The 21,880-nt window shown below is 43.2% G+C and overlaps 1 protein-coding gene and 1 long non-coding RNA gene across 2 annotated transcripts in view; both read left to right on the top strand.

The window, feature by feature from the left end:
- Positions 1-428: 428 nt before the first annotated feature.
- LOC310774127 overlaps positions 429-21,880 on the top strand; it is a 47,982-nt gene continuing 26,530 nt past the window's right edge. Inside the window, exon 1 of the long non-coding RNA XR_014552581.1 lies at positions 429-465. This is a non-coding gene — a long non-coding RNA (uncharacterized lncRNA). The remainder of the gene's footprint in view (positions 466-21,880) is intronic.
- Positions 6,705-21,880, top strand: part of LOC310774190 (uncharacterized protein) — a gene marked incomplete at its 3' end in the record, with an annotated part of 36,643 nt that continues 21,467 nt past the window's right edge. Inside the window, exons 1-2 of the mRNA XM_083634260.1 lie at positions 6,705-6,858; positions 16,006-16,305. Of these exons, the coding sequence (XP_083490386.1) occupies positions 6,801-6,858; positions 16,006-16,305 (358 nt within the window). The 5' untranslated portion in view covers positions 6,705-6,800. The remainder of the gene's footprint in view (positions 6,859-16,005; positions 16,306-21,880) is intronic.

The raw sequence follows: 21,880 nt of genomic DNA on the forward strand, positions 1-21,880 counted from the left end.
CAACTTGTCCCTATAGTTTTCCTTTCTAGCTAGCGATCTATCATGTTTGCAAGCAGCTGTCTACCCACAGTCAATCAGCAGAGGAGCGTTGATCTCAAGAGAAGACTGAGGGACGCGATATTTTTTTCTTTTTTTCCCCATGACGGCGAAGTCTAGGCGAAGCCATGACCCGCCCCTCTCTGCCTCTGATTGGCCTAGTGTCAAACAATCACATTCGCTTGGCTATCCTGCATCTCTTTCTACAGTCTGTGCTCAGTAGTGCTCAGTGGGTCAGACAGACAGCCGTTTCGCTTGCATAGATCGGTATGCGCTAACCATGCGGGATTACTCCCCCTTTATAAATTGAAAATATGCGGGAATTCTGTCAAATGTGCGGGATTCCTGCAATCCCGCGCCAAATTTTAAGCCCTGTGATAGATAGATAGATGGATAGGCTAAATACTAATACTAACAGAGAGAGAGTTAGTAGCCTATAGCTGTTTGCCATGGGGAGAGGGAGGAAAGGGTTACGTTTTCTTTTTTAAGTTAGAGAGAGAGAGAGAGGGGGGGAGTTTGGTCAAACGGGCAAAGTTTAGGCTGAAAATAATGTACCAGAAGCATTAGACAACAAGGAATAACACGGACAGGACAGAGTCTCATGCCGGCGGCTTAGAAACAATGCGTGACAATTTATACTCACGATGTTCACGATATATTCATTTACGATTTCCAAAGTGGCAAAACTGCGGTATTTATACTATCTCAGATATTTCCAATGATGACGGTCTAAGGTCATTCCAAGACTTGAAATATTATTATTTATTATATTATTATTATCATATTTGATTTACCAGGATCCTTCTTTTTTTATTTACAGTTACGCACCGCTATGCGAACATTATGGGGTTCCATGGAGTCAACCACCCACTTGTAGAAATTGTAACAACCTTTAAACTTCACAGGGGCTTTGTTTCAAATTTGTATAGGGAAAATCCAACAAAAATCTAGTGTTTCATTAGGTATTGTTACTGTGTGGAACATAGACCTCAAAAACTAGGAACAGAACATAGATTGGAGGAGACTTTGGAGTAACATTCCTTTCACATCAAGTAATTATCACGATCAGTTGCTGAATTATAAGTTTATCCACAGGTTTTATTTAACTCGAAGGAAACGGTGGTAACTCAAACTGACTCCAAGCCCCTTGTTTATTTTGTTCACAAAATTAAATCGGAACATACTGTATGTACACGTTATGGAAATGCCCAGGCGTCCATATGTTCTGGACCCAAGTGGCTAGAGCAATATCAGCTATAATGAATGTCTTGCAAATATTTTCATTTTGAATAATGATTCCTCTCTTACTTTATCATGTCATGAGAAAAAGACAATGTCGTGTGCAGTAACAGCAGCTAAAAAAATAGTAGCAATGAGATGGAAACACCCGCAAGATTTAAATGTACGATATTGGAGAGAGTAAACTCAATTATAGCCACATTGTTGCATATGTTACTAGGTGAATGTGTATTGCCTACAATTTATTTTACTTGTCATTTACAACTTTAGTTTACTTTTTGTACCTTTCCATAAAATGGAAGGAGGGTAAAGATTTATATATATATTATAAAAATAAAAAAAATGAAAAGAAAAAGAAAGAAAAAAGAGAGGAAGGAAAGGTCAAACCAAAAACAAACCAAAAAAGAGCGATCCAAACGTAAGAGATATTGTTTACTATATAAGGTTTAATTAAATCTTTTTGGATTTATCAGAACTAAAAACTCAGGCTACTGGGAGGGTGGGAGCGGGGAGGTTTAAAAAGAAAAGGGTCAAGATATGATTTAGGTTTATAGGAGGGTCATTACTTTCCTGATAGTTCATTGCAAATAAAAGAAAAAACTACTTGGTTGTTAGGTTGGGGTACAGCAGCACATTAATGTGCTTATGTTTTGTTTCTCTTTGACTTGTGTGTAATTTAGGTGATGTACAGAAATGGATGTGAGCTTCGCATCTTATGTTTGTGTCACCCAGAGATGCTCACAAGTCATTTTTGCAAGTCCAAGTCAAGTCTCAAGTCTATTACGGTTGTAATGAGTGTTTTACCATCTGCTGCATGCCATCCGGTCTGCTTAGAACACTATATATGGAAATCAAAGCATGTATCATCACTCTTGATCTATTAGCATACAGTATCAACTGTATGCAGTAAGCCATAACTGTAAGGCAGTTAATTGAATTGAATTGAATTAGCCTTTATTGTCTCCCTTGGGAGAAATTCTTTTTGGGCATCAAGAGACACAGCGTTAGACATATACATATTGACATATAGACAGTGCAATCAGACGACAATTAACATTACATTCCTACAGTGTAGTTAAGCACATAATACACTTACAGTATAGCCAAAGGCATTCCAAAAGCAATTGGATAATGCCATATCCAAGCTTCTATCTAAGCTTAAAGGAACACTCCGCCCATTTTCAACCAGCTTTGTATCATTAGAACATCAGTAGTATATCAGAAAACTGTAAACTGTTTTGAAGTCTGTCATTTAATTTGACAGTTATTGAGTGTTAAAGTGTGGACCAGTGACATCACTGGTCCACACTAACTCAAATTAATAACTCATTAACTCAAATCAACTCTCAATAACTGTCAAACTAGATGAATGATGAATAGTTTGACAGTTATTGAGAGTTGATTTGAGTTAATGAGTTATTAATTTGAGTTAGTGTGGACCAGTGATAACTGTCAAATTAAATGACAGACTTCAAAACCGTTTACAGTTTTCTGATATACTACTGATGTTCTAATGATACAAAGCTGGTTGAAAATGGGCGGAGTGTTCCTTTAATTGTTTCCACGGTAACGTGCTTGACTTTTAATTTGATAGGTTTGTTATTAGAATGTAATCCATGAACCATTTTAGATTTAAAGCATAAACTATTTTCGTTGAACTCTGAAGATTTTGCAAAAAAATATATATATATCTTTTTTTTATTACATTACATTTACATTACGTCATTTAGCAGACGCTTTTGTTTTGTCCAAAGTGACTTACAATATCACAATTTGTCAACAGTACAAAAAACCACTATGCAACACAATCAATGACAGCCACGATATTTTGATAGACTAGCACCATGTAGGAAGTAGTTTGAGAAGGAATAAGTAACATGTAGCATTTTATTTTTTAATTTAAAAAAAAATGAACCTGAAAACTTTTCACGGACCCCTGGGGGTCCGCGGACCCCCATTTGAGAACCACTGGGATATGGAGGAGTCATGAATTTGGAGAGAGAAAAATGTAGGCTGGCAGCCTATGCAATAAAGTTGTGTAGACTAATCTGATATAAATGATATATTGATATGATTGGTGTCAATTGAATTATATACTTTTATCACAAAATGCACAATTGTTGTGGTATGTATAGCTAAGCTGCCCCACTACATTGATTAGTGTGTGTGTGTATCAGGGATGCAAAGTCATGGAGAGTGAAAAGGGTGACAGATACCAGGGCACTGAGGGCAGACATAAAACCACTCAGAAATCATCCTATTTTGGGATGAAAAATGTGTCGCCTAAACGTATATAAACAGGCTTTAAACAGGCTATTGCAATGAAATGTGAAAAAAATCACAATGAAAGCTTTCCTTTAAAGTTAATAACTGGATTTTACAGACTCAGTTCCTGCAAAACAACACATCACCCCATCTCTGAAGTATTTGCACTATGTTAAACAGCTATGTTGTATATTGATGTATGTATGCTTTACTACCCCAACATTTTTGTGTTATTTGATGTGTAATGTATCTTCATATGCGAACAAAAAGAAAAACCAATAAAAACGTGGTCACAAAAACAAACAAACATGCAAATATATATCATTTATTTACGCTTCAGGCTTTTTCAGTATTTTCGTGGCCTCATTCAAATTGAATGGGAGGAATGAATGAAAGAATGAATCGGAACACTACAAACTCGTCCGACCTTAATTCATTCTCTGCCATTGGCATCATGGAACGTCATTTAAAGGAGAATTTCGTTTTTTTTTAACCTGGATCCATCTCCTGCCATTAATTATGATTTGTCCACTCACCCGGCGATCCCCGCGGCGTATCTGGGCGTCCTAGCGTTGTTTTGAGATCAATAGTGTCCAAGTCAGTCGTAAAGTGGAGTTGATTTGGGGCCAAGTGTGAGCCTGTATTTCCTGCATCTAAATAGCTATTTTTCTTCCCTTTTTCGCCAAATATCGCCATAATCTGATCCGTCAACATCCAGCAGAGTGTTATTTCCCCCCAGGCTGTTTCCTAGAGTCGCACAGGGATCAAATTACCTCAAACGTGATCTCTGTCACCAAGTCTCGTGAAGTCCCGCGATACTTTCCTGCTGGCTGGCCAACTACAGGTACACGCTTTGCGGTGGTGGTTTTAGCGTAACCTATCTGGGGTTTGGCATAACCTTCGTTATTTCCTATAACGAAGTAACCTATATGTGGGATTCGAAATAATGAAGGTTATGCCAAACCCCAGATAGGTTACGCTAAAACCACCACCGCAAAGCGTGTACCTGTAGTTGGCCAGCCAGCAGGAAAGTATCGCGGGACTTCACGAGACTTGGTGACAGAGATCACGTTTGAGGTAATTTGATCCCTGTGCGACTCTAGGAAACAGCCTGGGGGGAAATAACACTCTGCTGGATGTTGACGGATCAGATTATGGTGATATTTGGCGAAAAAGGGAAGAAAAATAGCTATTTAGATGCAGGAAATACAGGCTCACACTTGGCCCCAAATCAACTCCACTTTACGACTGACTTGGACACTATTGATCTCAAAACAACGCTAGGACGCCCAGATACGCCGCGGGGAACGCCGGGTGAGTGGACAAATCATAATTAATGGCAGGAGATGGATCCAGGTTAAAAAAAAACGAAATTCTCCTTTAAGGCAGTGGTTCCCAACCATCGGGCCGTGGACCGGTACCGGGCCGCGAGCCCGGTCAAATATTTTTTTTGTTTTTACAAACATTTTTTTATAAACATAAATAAACCTCAACTTGAAACTATGTTTCAACTACCACACAGCCTATAATATTATAGCCTATGTTTATAAAAAAAAAAAATATATATATATATATAGGCCTATTAAAATTGACAACCGGTCCGCAACTTTTTTTTGCATCTACCGGTCCTTGGCACAAAAAAGGTTGGGAACCCCTGATTTAAGAGATTTGATGGCAAAGAGTCATCTTGTAAAGGGAGTGTCAGGTTTAGCATTGTGTGTGTGAGGTTTTCAGTTTTGAGGAAGCCGTTATTGTTTTGAGAAACGTGTGTTAACAATTGTGAAAAACTTGTAAAGTCTGGTGGGATAAGAAGGTTGAAAGGATTAGAGAGACAATTATCCTCTCTCTCACCAATATGGGGCAACATAGACTTCCCTCCTGGTCAGTTTTTCGGATTGGATGTTCAAAATAAATGGTGAGAATGTATGTTTTTAAAAGACATTGAAAAAGGTTTATTTTGTACATTGATTGATTGATTGAAACCTTTATTTATCCCCGTGGGAGATTCAGGTGTCTAAAACAGCGACAGGGACAGAGGTTAAAAGTAGGCTACATAAGTCAAGATATAGATAAAAAGCATAAAACAATAAAACCAATAAGAGCAATAAAATTCAATTGAAAACCAAATAAATACGACCCTGTGTGCTTTTATCCTGTAAAGTGTATAGCCATGTGCCACGGTGCATGTGCGAGAGCAGTGCAAAAATGTGTAAAGTTCTAGTTCATGTTCATTCAGTTTATCTCATGTTGTGGAACCTTATGGCCACTGGGTCCCTCGCATCCTCCATTGTCCTCCTCCACTGTCCAGTAGCTGTCCAGAAATGTCACCATAGAGCGTTTGGGTGGGTTTGACGGGCCGCCATTTTTTTTTAAATTCCTACTGGCCTTAGCAGAGAGTGGGATGTCATAGAGGAGGTCTCCCCGAGTGCATGTGTAACTGACTTGAATCAGCGCGGATTCCCCGTGAGTCCCGAGTGGTAGCGAGTGGATTGGTTAAACTCACTCCCCAGGTATAAAGGCATATTAACCAGCTCCGCCAAGGGAGCTAGCTCTCTTGGTGTTGCGGTTAACATGTTGGACTCCCAAGCCGAGGGTCGGCAGTTCGAATCCACCCCTGGACAAGCCCTTAACATGGGTTGCTGCAAGTAGCCTACCACCTACACAACGCCGTTACACATGCATATATAGTTTGTGCCGACATCTTGGACATGGGGGTGTCCACTGTCCAGTAGCTGTCCAGAAATGTCACCATAGGGCGTTTGGGTGGGTTTGACGGGCCGCCATATTTTTTTTACTCCTACTGGCCTTAGCAGAGTGGGATGTCAGGTCTCCCCGAGCGCGTGCATATATAGTCTGTGCCGACATCTTGGACACGGGGGTGTCCACTGTCCAATTTGTAAAGGCTATGCACTCCAGTGAACAGCTTTTATCCATTAAGAAAGTTCTCAATGTTATTGAAACAGTTATTGTCATACAGAAACATCATTTGTATTGTATAGCTTCATTTAAATGCTTAGTTTATTAGTTTAATGTGGAAAATAATGTTTCATTCTGCTCTATAATTGTGCAGAATCGTTCTTTTACTTTGAAAAATCTCACCGGAACTTCTTATATTCGCTGACAGCACACAGCTGTCTTATTGATGCTGACGAAACAGATGTGCCCACTGCCCACACCCATGCCGACATAAGTTGAACTAACGACACGTAAAGTTTGGTAAACCATATCAGTTGTTGCTGTTTGGCTCATAACCAGTGGAGATGGACAGACGCGTGTTTCTCTGCCTCCTGACGCTCTCGCTGTTGGACTCCATACCAGGTAGGTTCAACACACTGGAAACGCCCGAACTCTAGCCGCGACGCGCAAGTCCCTTGTTGCGCAAGTCCTTGTTGCGCGTCGTGGCTACCCGAACTCCATTTCCCTTCACATTAGGCTACTGTTTTAAGTTAATGCTTAACGTAGCCTATAATAACAATAACGTTACGTTGTGTAATGTGGAGGTGTTGCTGCAAAGTCACGGATTTGATGTCGATTGGTTTGATTGTGCTCATGTTGGGCTCCGTTACAGGGACACATTCCTGTGAGAAGCAACAACACCAAGCGAGGCTGCAATGAGTGAAAGACAAAATCTTACATCGCACCAAAGCATACAATGTACCGCAGTTATTTGACTTTCTGACCACCCTTGTTGGGACTTCACTGGCCTGGAACAAAGGGCTAGGCCTATCATGTGCTGTAGCCTATTGTATTTTTAATTTTATATTTTTTATATTTTTCATTTGCAGGTTAAACTGTCAGCTGAGCTCTGTTATTGAAGCTTTGGCTAAAGGCCAAAAGAAGCCCAGTTGCACAAAGCACCTTAGGTTAAGATTTCGGTAACACTTCATAATACTGTAACACAAAAAATGGGTAGTTACTGAGGAACGAGTAAGGAACGAACCATTAGTTCATGAATAGTTAATGATTAGTTAATGAGTAGTTGATAGGTAGTTCCTTAATGGTAGTTACTTAAGAACTGACCATTAGTTACCATGTTAACGAACCAGTAAGTAATGATTACTTCCCTAATTTTTTTTTTTTTTATATGTTTTCATTCACTAGTTCATTAATAGTTAATGGGTAGTTCCTTAAAGATCCTTAATGGTAGTTACTTAAGAACTGACCATTAGTTCCCATGGTAGTTACTAAAGAACGGACCATTAGTTACCATGTTAACGAACCAGTAAGTAATGATTACTTCCCTAATTTTTTTTTCATTTGTTTTCATTCACTAGTTCATTAATAGTTAATGGGTAGTTCCTTAAAGATCCTTAATGGTAGTTACTTAAGAACTGACCATTAGTTCCCATGGTAGTTACTAAAGAACTGACCATTAGTTACCATGTTAACGAACCAGTAAGTAATGATTACTTCCCTAAAAAATTTTTTTTTTTAATATTTCACTAGTTCATGAACAGGTAGTTCCTTAAGAACTGACTATTAGTTACCATGTTCGTGAGCATGACTCCACCAAATACTTACCAGTTGTTCATGAGTACTCATCGTTACTTCATGATTACCTTACCATTACTTACCATGTTAGTGCATCATTACTTCCTGCTTACTTTACCATTAGTTCCCATGTTTGTGCCCCCTCAAGTGAAGCAGTACATCTTACTGAGTAGTTACTAAGGAATACACCATTACTTCCTGCTTACTTTACCATTACTTAACATGTTTGTGCCCCCTCAAGTAAAGCAGTACATCTTCCTGAGTTGTTACTAAGGGATACACCATTACTTCCTGCTTACTTTACCATTAGTTCCCATGTTTGTGCCCCCTCAAGTGAAGCAGTACATCTTACTGAGTAGTTACTAAGGAATACACCATTACTCCCTGCTTACTTTACCATTAGTTCCCATGTTTGTGCCCCCTCAAGTGAAGCAGTACATCTTACTGAGTAGTTACTAAGGGATACACCATTACTTCCTGCTTACTTTACCATTAGTTCCCATGTTTGTGCCCCCTCAAGTGAAGCAGTACATCTTACTGAGTAGTTACTAAGGGATACACCATTACTTCCTGCTTACTTTACCATTAGTTCCCATGTTTGTGCCCCCTCAAGTGAAGCAGTACATCTTACTGAGTAGTTACTAAGGGATACACCATTACTTCCTGCTTACTTTACCATTAGTTCCCATGTTTGTGCCCCCTCAAGTGAAGCAGTACATCTTACTGAGTAGTTACTAAGGAATACACCATTACTTCCTGCTTACTTTACCATTAGTTCCCATGTTTGTGCCCCCTCAAGTGAAGCAGTACATCTTCCTGAGTTGTTCCTAAGGAATATACCATTACTTCCTGCTTACTTTACTAGTGAAGACGAATTTATTCAAGTATGCAAATTAAAAAAGTGTAGCTCCTCCCACTTTAGTAAAGTACCCTACCCCACTTAGGCGATCGAGGTACCCCACTAAAACCACGCCCCCGAGGCTCTACGACATTCAGGGGCGGAGTTACCTTTTTTGGCTCCACCCACCCCCGCCGGAAGCCAGGGAAAGGGGGCGGAGCCTATTTTTTCACATTCGAACTCCTTGGGGGCGTGGCTACAGTTCTAGCCTACTTTGGTTAGGCCACGCCCACCGGAAGTGCGATATGTAAACCCTACCAAAAAAAGTGTTTTTTTTACTAAGTGTTTGAGCCAAGAACTAGTGAAATATTAAAAAAAAAAAAAATTTAGGGAAGTAATCATTACTTACTGGTTCGTTAACATGGTAACTAATGGTCAGTTCTTAAGTAACTACCATTAAGGAACTACCTATCAACTACTCATTAACTAATCATTAACTATTCATGAACTAATGGTTCGTTCCTTACTCGTTCCTCAGTAACTACCCATTTTTTGTGTTACAGTATTATGAAGTGTTACCAAGATTTCCCTTAGTTCCCTTAGAGTTAAGGTGTCCATAAAATAGAATCGGCTGCACAAAACACCCTTAAATCTTGTGCTTATGTTTAACTTAAAATGTTTAACCTTATGGAGAAGATTTAAGGGTGTTTTGTGCAGCCGATTCTATTTTATGGACACCTTAACTCTGACTCTAAGGGAAATCTTAACCTAAGGTGCTTTGTGCAACTGGGCCCTCTGAATTTTACAATGATGTTTTTAAATAAATGTTTAAAAATCGATTGTGTGTTAAAAGCTTGTGTTTTATTGGCGTTATTACAGTAATTTATTTTCAATGTCCGCTATCAAGAGCAATTTGGTTAATAAAATCGCTGGGCTGGGCACAGTGTTTGTGGTGTGTTGGAAATGTTTGTTTGAAAAGCTTGTGTGTTACGTTTTCATTAGCGTTAATACACTAATAATTCATTTCAATGTCCGCTGTCAAGAGCAATTCAGTTGGTTCATGAAATCACTGGGCTGCGTGCCGTGCAGTGTTTGTGGTGTGGGAGATTCCAGCTGTCAAAAGAAGACAAAAGACTTGCTCCTGGCCAATCCCGGTGCTTGACTGCTGCGTAGCCGGGCACAGGGCGGCGTTTTTGCGTAACCTATGTGCGATTCGAAATAAGCGTAGGCTACTGTTCAGTAAAACACAACAGAGGAAGTGGATAGGGGTAGGCATGGGGTTGAGCATACATTCCAGCATTCATTCTGAAGAAGTCTCGCGTCGAAGCTAGCATGAGGTCAGCTGAGGTAATGGAAGCTACATCTATAGCTAACGTTACAGTAGCCCTTTTCAGAACGCTTGTATATTCAGATCATACGTATGATTAGCCCCGTTATTATCGCAAACATAACTGGGATGTGGAGGCTAAATGACGTCACATCCGTTTTGTTAGCGTTCCATTTGCAGAAAACTTGAGCTGGGAAGTTCACTGTTCATTGGTCAGATCCAGTCGCTAGCCAGGCTAGCCATTGTTAGCAATAACAATTGATAACATGGCATTTCACGCATTTTGAGCATACAAACACTGCAGTAACATGTCCACGCAGATAGAAGTTAGGCAGTGCTGTGTGTACAGCTGATTTAATGCGACACAAACAAAACAGAAGTGCTAAACAACATTACTACGATTAAATCAACTACTGAATACACCCTTACCTGTAGGTCGTTTGGAGCAGTTGTTCCGAAACAGAGAGCGTTTTCTCCCTCGGTGCGGTTCGTTTGGGGGAGTGTGAACACAGCAATCTCACTCGGATGCGGGACAAAACAAGCGGACCAAGATCGCCAAGAAAGGGTGATCTCGGTTCGCTTTAAACAAACTTTGGTGCGGTTCATTTGTGGTGAGAACGTGATCCGACCTCGATCCGCCACAACTGCAGGAAACAGTGCGCATTTTTGGATAAACCAGCTGCCGTAGTCAGCTGCGCTGTGCGTAATGGCCTGTAGAACGAGCATTTTTATCGTTTAACATCTTCATTCAGATCCTGTTTTGGCGACTTGTGACTTGCATGGATAAACTTTGGGCGATTTTTGGATCATCACATCAGCAGTTTGAACTCAATCAACTTACCTCTGGTCTCCATTCAATAAATGAAAACAAGTCGTGGTAATCAGAGCCAGCCTTCTTTGTGATAAGATTGTCTGGTTTAATCAGACAATCAGACTGATTGCATGTCTTCCTCGAAATGTCCGTAGGCTATTATTAAATTATCTATTAATATTTTATTCCTGACAGGACAGGTGTGCATATAGCCTATGTGTAGACTAATCCTCTGAAGTCTCCATGATAGTAATAGCAGATTGAAGTTGCGAGGGTCTTTGATCTTCTATCTCCAAATTCCCGATAGCCTAAATAGGCTAAATAAATACATAGGCTACATAGCATGAATACATAAATAAATAACTTTCTCCCTCTCTCTTTCTCTTTCTCTCTCTCTCGATCCCTCTTTCTCTCTCTCTCTCTCTCCTCGCACGGGGCACACCCGACGTAGCGTACAATGTAGGTCTAACAAAACGCATTCTTATAATCATATAGGAAAATCTCTGGGAATTATTTTTTCCATCCCGAGAGGCTATTAGCCTACCGGAGTGTCTCCTTGCCAATCCAGGAGGCTTGGCAATACTATTTGGACCGTTTGATTTGTGGCTGTGTGAACACAAACGAACCAAGGCACAAATGCAACAATTGTATCAATTAAGTACCTGAATCAGAACAAAGCAAACGACCTACAGGTGTGACTACACCCTTAAAGGAAGGCTTTCCCGTGGGGAATATGAAGATATATTAAATCTCACGCCCCTAAGGAGTTGGAATCCGTTGAATTTTTTTGAATTGGTTGTTCAGAGCCTGAGCAATCAACCAAAATCCACTCTGTGGGGGGGGGGGGGGATCCGCGCCGGATCTCAGGACCTCAGATGTTTGCGCACACAGCTCGTCTCGTTCCTCGTCTGTTGGCAAACACTCGTCTCGGGTCCTCGTCACCTCGTTCTCTCATGGGGTTCGTCGTGCTCGTACTCCCTCCTCTGTGTCCTGTCCCTCTCGTCTGGAGGAGGAACGGCATCTGTAAGAGACTGGGGAGCCCCACCCCGCCTGCGGCTCCCAGTTCCAGGTGGAGCGGCTTCCGGGCCTTCCCCCTCTCTCCTTCTCCCCCGTGAATCCGCCACGGTGCGCCCATAGGTACGCCTGGAGAGAGGGGTACTCAGCGGCCAAGCCGCTCACACCTGCATCTCACCCAAGCCGCAGGCAGGGCTGAACGCTGCTCCCCATCTCCGCCGCTCCTCCGTCTGGACTCCTGTCAGCCAGCCATCTTTCTCCTCTCCTCTGCTCTCCTCTGGTCTCTTTTTCAATCTCTCTCATTGACTGTGGCTCCTTATATACCCTCACCTGTGCTGCCTGTGCTGACTGCACAGGTGAGGGTACTTGCTGTGATTAGGCCACAGCTGTGGCCTTCAGGGACAGTCGGACGGCAGTTCTCTGTAAAACTGAACAGATAAAAATATACAAAACTGGCCCCATCACAGGTAGCTACCCAAAGCAAGCCAAGTCTACTATTTTCTAGTACTCTTATTAGCCTGACTCATTTGTAATAAGTGTGTTTGCTACGGCTAAAGTTTTGCATGCTATCCTATCATTTTCCTGCTTGTTAACGTAGCTAGAGGCTAGTGTTTTCTGCCTGCTTGTTAACGTAGCTAGAGGCTATAGTGTTTTCTGCCTGCTTGCTAACGTAGCTAGAGGCTAGTGTTTTCTGCCTGCTTGTTAACGTAGCTAGATGCTAGTGTTTTCTGCCTGCTTGTTAACGTAGCTAGAGGCTATAGTGTTTTCTGCCTGCTTGTTAACGTAGCTAGAGGCTAGTGTTTTCTGCCTGCTTGTTAACGTAGCTAGAGGCTAGTGTTTTCTGCCTGCTTGTTAACGTAGCTAGATGCTAGTGTTTTCCGCCTGCTTGTTAACGTAGCTAGAGGCTAGTGTTTTCTGCCTGCTTGTTAACGTAGCTAGAGGCTATAGTGTTTTCTGCCTGCTTGCTAACGTAGCTAGAGGCTAGTGTTTTATGCCTGCTTGTTAACGTAGCTAGATGCTAGTGTTTTCCGCCTGCTTATTAACATAGCTAGAGGCTATAGTGTTTTCTGCCTGCTTGCTAACGTAGCTAGAGGCTAGTGTTTTCTGCCCGCTTGTTAACGTAGCTAGATTCTAGTGTTTTCCGCCTGCTTGTTAACGTAGCTAGATGCTAGTGTTTTCTGCCTGCTTGTTAACGTAGCTAGAGGCTAGTGTTTTCTGCCTGCTTGTTAACGTAGCTAGAGGCTAGTGTTTTCTGCCTGCTTGTTAACGTAGCTAGATGCTAGTGTTTTCTGCCTGCTTGTTAACCTAGCTAGATGCTAGTGTTTTCTGCCTGCTTGTTAACGTAGCTAGAGGCTATAGTGTTTTCTGCCTGCTTGTTAACGTAGCTAGATGCTAGTGTTTTCTGCCTGCTTGTTAACGTAGCTAGATGCTAGTGTTTTCTGCCTGCTTGCTAACGTAGCTAGAGGCTAGTGTTTTCTGCCTGCTTGTTAACGTAGCTAGATGCTAGTGTTTTCCACCTGCTTGTTAACGTAGCTAGATGCTAGTGTTTTCTGCCTGCTTGTTAACGTAGCTAGAGGCTAGTGTTTTCCGCCTGCTTGTTAACGTAGCTAGAGGCTAGTATTTTCCGCCTGCTTGTTAACATAGCTAGATGCTAGTGTTTTCCGCCTGCTTGTTAACGTAGCTAGATGCTAGTGTTTTCTGCCTGCTTGTTAACGTAGCTAGAGGCTAGTGTTTTCTGCCTGCTTGTTAACGTAGCTAGAGGCTAGTGTTTTCTGCCTGCTTGTTAACGTAGCTAGATGCTAGTGTTTTCTGCCTGCTTGTTAACGTAGCTAGAGGCTAGTGTTTTCTGCCTGCTTGTTAACGTAGCTAGAGGCTAGTGTTTTCTGCCTGCTTGTTAACGTAGCTGGAGGCTAGTGTTTTCTGCCTGCTTGTTAACGTAGCTAGATGCTAGTGTTTTCCGCCTGCTTGTTAACGTAGCTAGAGGCTATAGTGTTTTCTGCCTGCTTGTTAACGTAGCTAGAGGCTAGTGTTTTCTGCCTGCTTGTTAACGTAGCTAGATGCTAGTGTTTTCTGCCTGCTTGTTAACGTAGCTAGAGGCTAGTGTTTTCTGCCTGCTTGTTAACGTAGCTAGATGCTAGTGTTTTCTGCCTGCTTGTTAATGTAGCTAGAGGCTAGTGTTTTCTGCCTGCTTGTTAACGTAGCTAGATGCTAGTGTTTTCTGCCTGTTTGTTAATGTAGCTAGAGGCTAGTGTTTTCTGCCTGCTTGTTAATGTAGCTAGATGCTAGTGTTTTCCGCCTGCTTGTTAACGTAGCTAGAGGCTATAGTGTTTTCTGCCTGCTTGTTAACGTAGCTAGAGGCAAGTGTTTTCTGCCTGCTTGTTAACGTAGCTAGAGGCTAGTGTTTTCTGCCTGCTTGTTAACGTAGCTAGATGCTAGTGTTTTCTGCCTGCTTGTTAACGTAGCTAGAGGCTAGTGTTTTCTGCCTGCTTGTTAACGTAGCTAGATGCTAGTGTTTTCTGCCTGCTTGTTAATGTAGCTAGAGGCTAGTGTTTTCTGCCTGCTTGTTAACGTAGCTAGATGCTAGTGTTTTCTGCCTGCTTGTTAACATAGCTAGAGGCTAGTGTTTTCTGTCTGCTTGTTAACGTAGCTAGATGCTAGTGTTTTATGCCTGCTTGTTAACGTAGCTAGAGGCTAGTGTTTTCTGCCTGCTTGCTAACGGAGCTAGAGGCTAGTGTTTTCTGCCTGCTTGTTAACGTAGCTAGAGGCTATAGTGTTTTCTGCCTGCTTGCTAACGTAGCTAGAGGCTAGTGTTTTCTGCCTGCTTGTTAACGTAGCTAGAGGCTATAGTGTTTTCTGCCTGCTTGCTAACGTAGCTAGAGGCTAGTGTTTTCTGCCTGCTTGTTAACGTAGCTAGAGGCTAGTGTTTTCTGCCTGCTTGCTAACGTAGCTAGAGGCTAGTGTTTTCTGCCTGCTTGTTAACGTAGCTAGAGGCTAGTGTTTTCTGCCTGCTTGCTAACGTAGCTAGAGGCTAGTGTTTTCTGCCTGCTTGTTAACGTAGCTAGAGGCTAGTGTTTTCTGCCTGCTTGTTAACGTAGCTAGAGGCTAGTGTTTTCTGCCTGCTTGCTAACGTAGCTAGAGGCTAGTGTTTTCTACCTGCTTGTTAACGTAGGTAGAGGCTAGTGTTTTCTGCCTGCTTGTTAACATAGCTAGAGGCTAGTGTTTTCTGCCTGCTTGTTAACGTAGCTAGAGGCTAGTGTTTTCTGCCTGCTTGCTAACGTGGATGCATGGATCTATTAATTATCGGGATGCTAGTGTTTTCCACCTGGACGAGACGACCAGCTGGACCATCGCCACACCACATAGCACAGTGTAGGTTTTTAAACTCAATAAACACAGATTGAATGTGTCCTGAATTTATACCATTTGTCCTTTATTTGAAATCTTAAAGGACACGGTGTCCTGCAGCTGTGAGTGCTAGCGGAAACGCTGGGCTGTAGATTAGCTAGACCAGAGGATTCCAAAGTCTGAGACCATGGGCCTCCTCTCAGAAAAAAGCATGGAAACCCTCCATTTAATTAGGTGATTGCCTTAATTACGATGTCATAGAGCAGGTGAGGCTGCAACACGCAGTGGTCATCAGTGATGTCATAAGAGCAAGTGAGCTACGGGCGATAGCATCGAGCGCGCAATGCCTAGTATTTTAAGATTCCCTATATTTGGTTTTATTGTACTCTGTCTGAAACCGTTTGCACTCGTCTGTGCTGCTGCTGATCTTGGCCAGGTCCCCCTTGAAAAAGAGGGGTTTGATCTCAATGGTACTTCCTGTTTAAATAAACGTTACAAAATATGCAATATGCAACATGCAAATATGCAATTTTATCAACCTAACCTGCAGGTTTCACCCATCACACAGAGAACTGAAAGGCCTGAAAAGTGTCGTAAACTCACTTTGTACTTGACTGATAAATTGTTCTTTTCTTGTAGCCCAACAGGAAACAAAATACCTTAAATTGGGAGGAACACTTGACTTGCTGCCAGACACTTCTGCTGTTACCAAACCTCTAACCAGCATCCTGTGGAAACACGGGGTCAATATGGTGGCAGAATGGATCCCGAGTATCAGTCTGACTGTGGACTACTATGCAGAATTTAAAGGCCGCACACACCTGAATACATCGACTGGACGTTTGGTTATCAAAGATTTGGCTAAAGCTGATGGTGGAGTGTATTCTGTGGAGCTCAACAATAGACTGCTGAGCAAGAGATATCCCGTTAAAGTGATCGGTAAGTATGAATACTGTCCTGCAAAACACATCTTAACTGTGTGTTGTTGTGTTTTTGTTATTGCAAAGTGTGGTCAACTTACACAATGTATTGAGAAAATGTTTATATTTGAGATAGGTTAAGCTTAAGGGTTAGGTTCAGGCGTTTTAGTGGTTAGTCGAGCTGAACCCAAAAATGACTTATTTTCTTTTAGTTCAAATACCTGGGTATGCAGTGCACCTATTTAATAACGTATGCGAAACAAATCACAACAATCTAATTTCTTTAGTTTTTCGCACTTTTTCACATCAAAAGTTCGTTTTCCAAGATTTCATTGATAACAGTAATTTACAGTTTGCTGACGTCACCCAGTAGTATCAAATTTCTACCCCATTTCAACCAATGATATCACGACATGCAGCTGTCAATCAAATCTTCATTTCTGGATAATTTTCTCTTTCAAATGAAGTAGAAAATGGCACCTAGTGCCTGTCATCTGGCAGAATTCCTATCCCATAAACTAACTACTAACTTGGCCAATTGTTAGAAACATGAACAAAAAACAAAAACTATAATCTCTAAGAATGCAAAGAAATGTAACTGGCTTGTTAAAACGCGCATTTCAGGGATATCGTATCGTTACAGCAGCGATAATGGCGCGCGCATCCGAGAGCTTGGTTGTCGGGGGTCGCACTTCGGAGATTCCAGGCCGACGTGCTGCACTCTCCGCTCGGCAACACGAAGGCAGCTGGCTGCCTGCGGGTCGCTGAGCTCCACTCCTCCCGTCAAAAGGCTCTGATGATAATATTTTGTACATACTGAAAACACTGCGCATTTGAAAAAGTAAAGGATTTCTTTATTTCCAAAACATTTGTAAAAGACCATAAATCATAGATTTACTGCTATGATTTACAAAGCGAAAAAAAGGGGAGCTACTAGGAGTTTTCAGGCAATATTTAATAAGAAGTAATATATCTGTGTACAAGCAGTTACAAACAGAATATATCTTCAATCTACTACGGGCAAACAAAACGCAATGCGTTTCAACCGCGCAGGTCTTCCTCAGGCAGTATTAGCTGGGCGTCGGCCGCCGCACCTGTGTGTATAAGGCATACGTGGCACAAGTCAGTTGGGATGACGTAGGGTGGGCAGTACTATGACATCACAATATAGGATGGGCCTTATTAAAGCAACGGAAATAGCAACATCATATACAAGCAATAATAAGTAGACAGTGTAGGCTGCAGATAGATGCAGAAACAAGATATAGGCTATAGGGATATAAAGGAAATATTTAGAAGAATAGGTCTACCCTAGACTAGAGATCACCCAAGTAATTATATTTATAGTCAGCACTGACTGTCTTTGGTAAAAAAAAGTGTACATACAGGTAGCAAGGTCTCTAAGTAAATAGAGGGCGCGCTGTAAAGAGAGAGCACATAGAGAGAGCGCAAGATAGCGCACATCAATAGCCTACAGAGTGGCACTAAAGCTGGGCTCAGACTACAGGATTCTGACTATCCTAGCCGATTTTGAAATCTGGCTGTGACACGCACTACAGGAGAATCTTCCCAGATTATCTTCCCTAGAATCTCAAACATGCACACACTACAAGATTATGTAAATGTGGCGCACCACGCACTACAGGATATTATTAAGATTATCGGCAGGATAATCACATTGATGCCCGGCCATACTCCGAACCTGTTTCGTTTTTGGGGTTCCAGCAGTGACCAAAGCGCTCCGCCCCCACCTCACCTCTCTCTCTGTTTCCTCATTTTCATGCCCGTCTCGCCAAACAAATGAATCTCACGGTAGTTAGCATGCGTGTAAACAACGCGACTCTATTGTCTGTACAAGTGAGAACACAAACACATGCGCTACCAAAATATATTCCCCTGCTGCATGTCATGAGATCGGCAAAAGTTTGGATAGACTGGATTGCTTCCCGCAGCAGCAAAGCCTTTTTCCCCCACACTGCCTGATAAGACAGGTAGGAGATTACAGCCTCTGACTGGCAGGGGCTCAAAACTACGATATAACAACTTTTTATTCATTGGTCATTCATTGTGATATAAATTAGTGACATTTTCCCCCAAATACTCATGGTTCTGTGCTGTTGGTATTTGGTAGCCTATCTGATACCTGCAGTGCAGCGCATCAAATGAGCCGCGTCAATTAACGATAATGACGGGAGACTCCCGCAGCAGCAGAATGATGTATTCGCGCAGATTTTCAGTCCTAAATATCAAACATGTTTGATATGATCGGGACGGCCCCGATGAGGCTTTGAGCAGATCGGGAGGGTTAAGATTGGATCTGCAAACAGCTCACACTACAAGATAATCGGTGCCGAAAGTCGGGCCCGACCAAGCTTGGCAAGCTGCCAGGCCAGATTTCTCCTCCGATTCTCGGGAGGGGTGAATCGGGCATAAATCGGCCCGAAAATCCTGTAGTGTGAGCCAGCCTTAAGTGTGTGTGTGGGGGGGGGGGGGGGGGGGGGGCAGTGGGGGGAGACAGAGGAGAGACACAGCAAAACACAACATATGGACCCGGGCAACAATATCATAATTAAATAAAACACGTCAGGTCAGGGGGCGTCAGTGCTTTATGAGATAGAAAATCCCCCCTAAGGGGATTTGTTTCCAACAGGAGTCATGACATTGGTGGTGATCTGGGGAGGTGGTGGGGTGAAGCTTTTGCTCTGGAGATGCTGGATGAATGCGGGATGCTGGCACGAGGTGAGTGATGACTGCACAAGTGTGATTTAAGCTGTGGTGATGGGGCTTTATATAGTACCAGGAGAAGGGCATTTATGATGTCATAACTGATGTCATTTATGATGTCATAACTGATGTCATTTATGATGTCATAACTGATGTCATTTATGATGTCATAACTGATGTCATTTGGGCGGTGACATCATAGAGAAGGTGACGTCGGAGATGGTGACGTCATTTAGTGATGTCATTTGGGCTGAGGGGTATGACAGCATGGGGTGTCTACCTATGCCTTTTGGTCTTCCATGATTGAAATTCAGTCTAAGACTACACTTCAATCATGAGAGACTTGTAAGACATTTTAACAATCTTTATTGAATCAGAATAGACAGTTTGAGTATGGCGTATGACTCCATGATGTGACGCTCCTCTTGCTATGAGAGAGGGGGGCGTCAGTGCTGTATGAGATAGAAAATCCTCCAAAGGAATTTAAAGTTTTTAGGAACTGGGAAAGTTCCTAAACAGGGGGGGTCATGGAGCTCGCCTGGGGTATGCTTTAGTCAGGTCATGGGCTGACGGGGGGAGATTTATGCATGCCGGGAGATGAGGGGCTGACTGGGGTTTTTAGGCAATGGCAGGGATGCATGGGAGTGGACGGGGGGGTCATGGAGCTTGCCTGGGGTATGCTTTAGTCAGGTCATGGGCTGACAGGGGGAGATTTATGCATGCCGGGAGATGAGGGGCTGACTGGGGTTTTTAGGCAATGGCAGGGATGCATGGGAGTGGATGTGGATAGCCCGGGCATGGGCGCATTTAATGAGAAATGGGAGAGTTTTGATCACCACCAACGAAGTGCTTGCTTCCTCTTTAGTCATGGAAGGAGGGATCTTTGGGCTGATAGTATGGCGTCTTGCTCTGGTTGGATGTAGGATGCATAGGCTGATGAGGACCAGCGACCCAGTTGTTGAAGGGAGGCGGAGGATACCCCCTGCATGGCTGCTGATGTGGCTGCCCCGATCCTGAACGAGTGGCTGGAATAGTTCTCTGCAGGGATGTTTGCATTTCTGGAGTGTTGTCTTGAAGTGATGGATGAACCCGGATCTCGTCATGTGATGCTGGGGAGAAATGAGGAAAAGGGGGGCCAAGACACTATCGGGTACATTTCATATAATGCGGAGGACTGATCCAAGCCGGCAAACTGCTGCGGCCAAGTGCCAGTGAACCAGTGGCCTTGGTAGACCCCCCGGCGTATGACTCCATGATGTGACGCTCCTCTTGCTATGAGAGAGGGGGGCGTCAGTGCTGTATGAGATAGAAAATCCCCCCTAAGGGGATTTGTTTCCAACAGGAGTCATGACATTGGTGGTGATCTGGGGAGGTGGTGGGGTGAAGCTTTTGCTCTGGAGATGCTGGATGACTGCGGGATGCTGGCACGAGGTGAGTGATGACTGCACAAGTGTGATTTAAGCTGTGGTGATGGGGCTTTATATAGTACCAGGAGAAGGGCATTTATGATGTCATAACTGATGTCATTTATGATGTCATAACTGATGTCATTTGGGAGAAGGGCATTTATGATGTCATAACTGATGTCATTTGGGCAACTGACGTCACCCTGCAAAGGTGACGTCATAGAGAAGGTGACGTCGGGCTGATAATATGGCGTCTTGCTCTGGTCGGATGTAGGATGCACAGGCTGATGAGGACCAGCGCCCCGGTTGTTGAAGGGAGGCGGAGGACACCCCCTGCATGGCTGCTGATATGGCTGCTCCGATCCTGAATGAGTGACTGGAATAGTTATCTGCAGGGATGTTGCATTTCTGGAGTGTGGTCTTGAAGTGATGGATGAACCAGGATCTCGTCATGTGATGATGGGGAGAGATGAGGAAAAGGGGGGCCAAGGGACTAGTTGGGGGCCTGATTCTAATGTATTGAATCATGGCCGAGAAGGGGCAGAAGGGAGATTGGATGCGAGCAATGATTATAGAGCAGGCTCCACCTACTTTGGTATGTTTCAGGGAGATGCTATAGTGGTCGGGGTGGAATTTTAAATTGGAGAGAGTTATGTCACGTGAGGGGTTGAACGTGGCGGGGGATGTAAACTCGCTGATTCTGAGGAACCCATAAAAGGCCAGGGAAAATACGCACTCTAAGAGGATGTCTAAAAAGGTGGAGTGAATGCCTTGTCTGAGGCTGGTTAGCAAGTGCCGTAATATGGGGAGAGTAATGGGACGCCGGGAGTCGAGGGCAGACGGAAAAGCTTTTGAAATGCCTTTTAATAGTAGTTTAACAACTGGATTTGTAAATAGACTGGGAGAAGCCGGGTTGAGGCACCTGGTGTAAAATTGGATGCCTGCCACTAGGCTGCGAATGTAAGGAGGGCGGAGGAGGCGGACATCTACGCAGAAAGTAATGAAGGCACATACTGTGGGAATTAGAACGGGGTGAACGGGCTGGTTGACGGAGAGGCAGAACATGGCAAACATTCGTCAAGCCGCGTCGTAAGCTTTGATAGTGGAACTGGCCAATCCTTGCCTAATATAGGACTGGGCCGAGTGGAGTAAATGGGTGAGATGGGGATTGCGCTCTATGAGAGCGTGAGGGCAGAAAAGTAGGGGTGAGGCGTCGGAGTCGAGTCCGCTTCGGGGTAGAGTCTGCGCAACGCCTGGAAATTGAAACGGGAGAGGTGATCAGCGATTATGTTAATATGCCCGGGGATGTGCCTGGCGACCATGATAAAATTATGGGTGACGGAAAGCCAGGTTAGGCGCCTGACGAAAGGCATAATGGCCGGGGAAGATGATCGTCCTTTATTGATGATGGCGACTACTGCAGCATTATCGCATTTGACTGCTATCCTTTTACGTGCCCAGAAG

The sequence above is a fragment of the Poromitra crassiceps genome (genome assembly GCF_964638095.1).
Source record: "Poromitra crassiceps genome assembly, chromosome: 3".
In the NCBI taxonomy this organism is placed as follows: Eukaryota; Metazoa; Chordata; class Actinopteri; order Beryciformes; family Melamphaidae; genus Poromitra; species Poromitra crassiceps.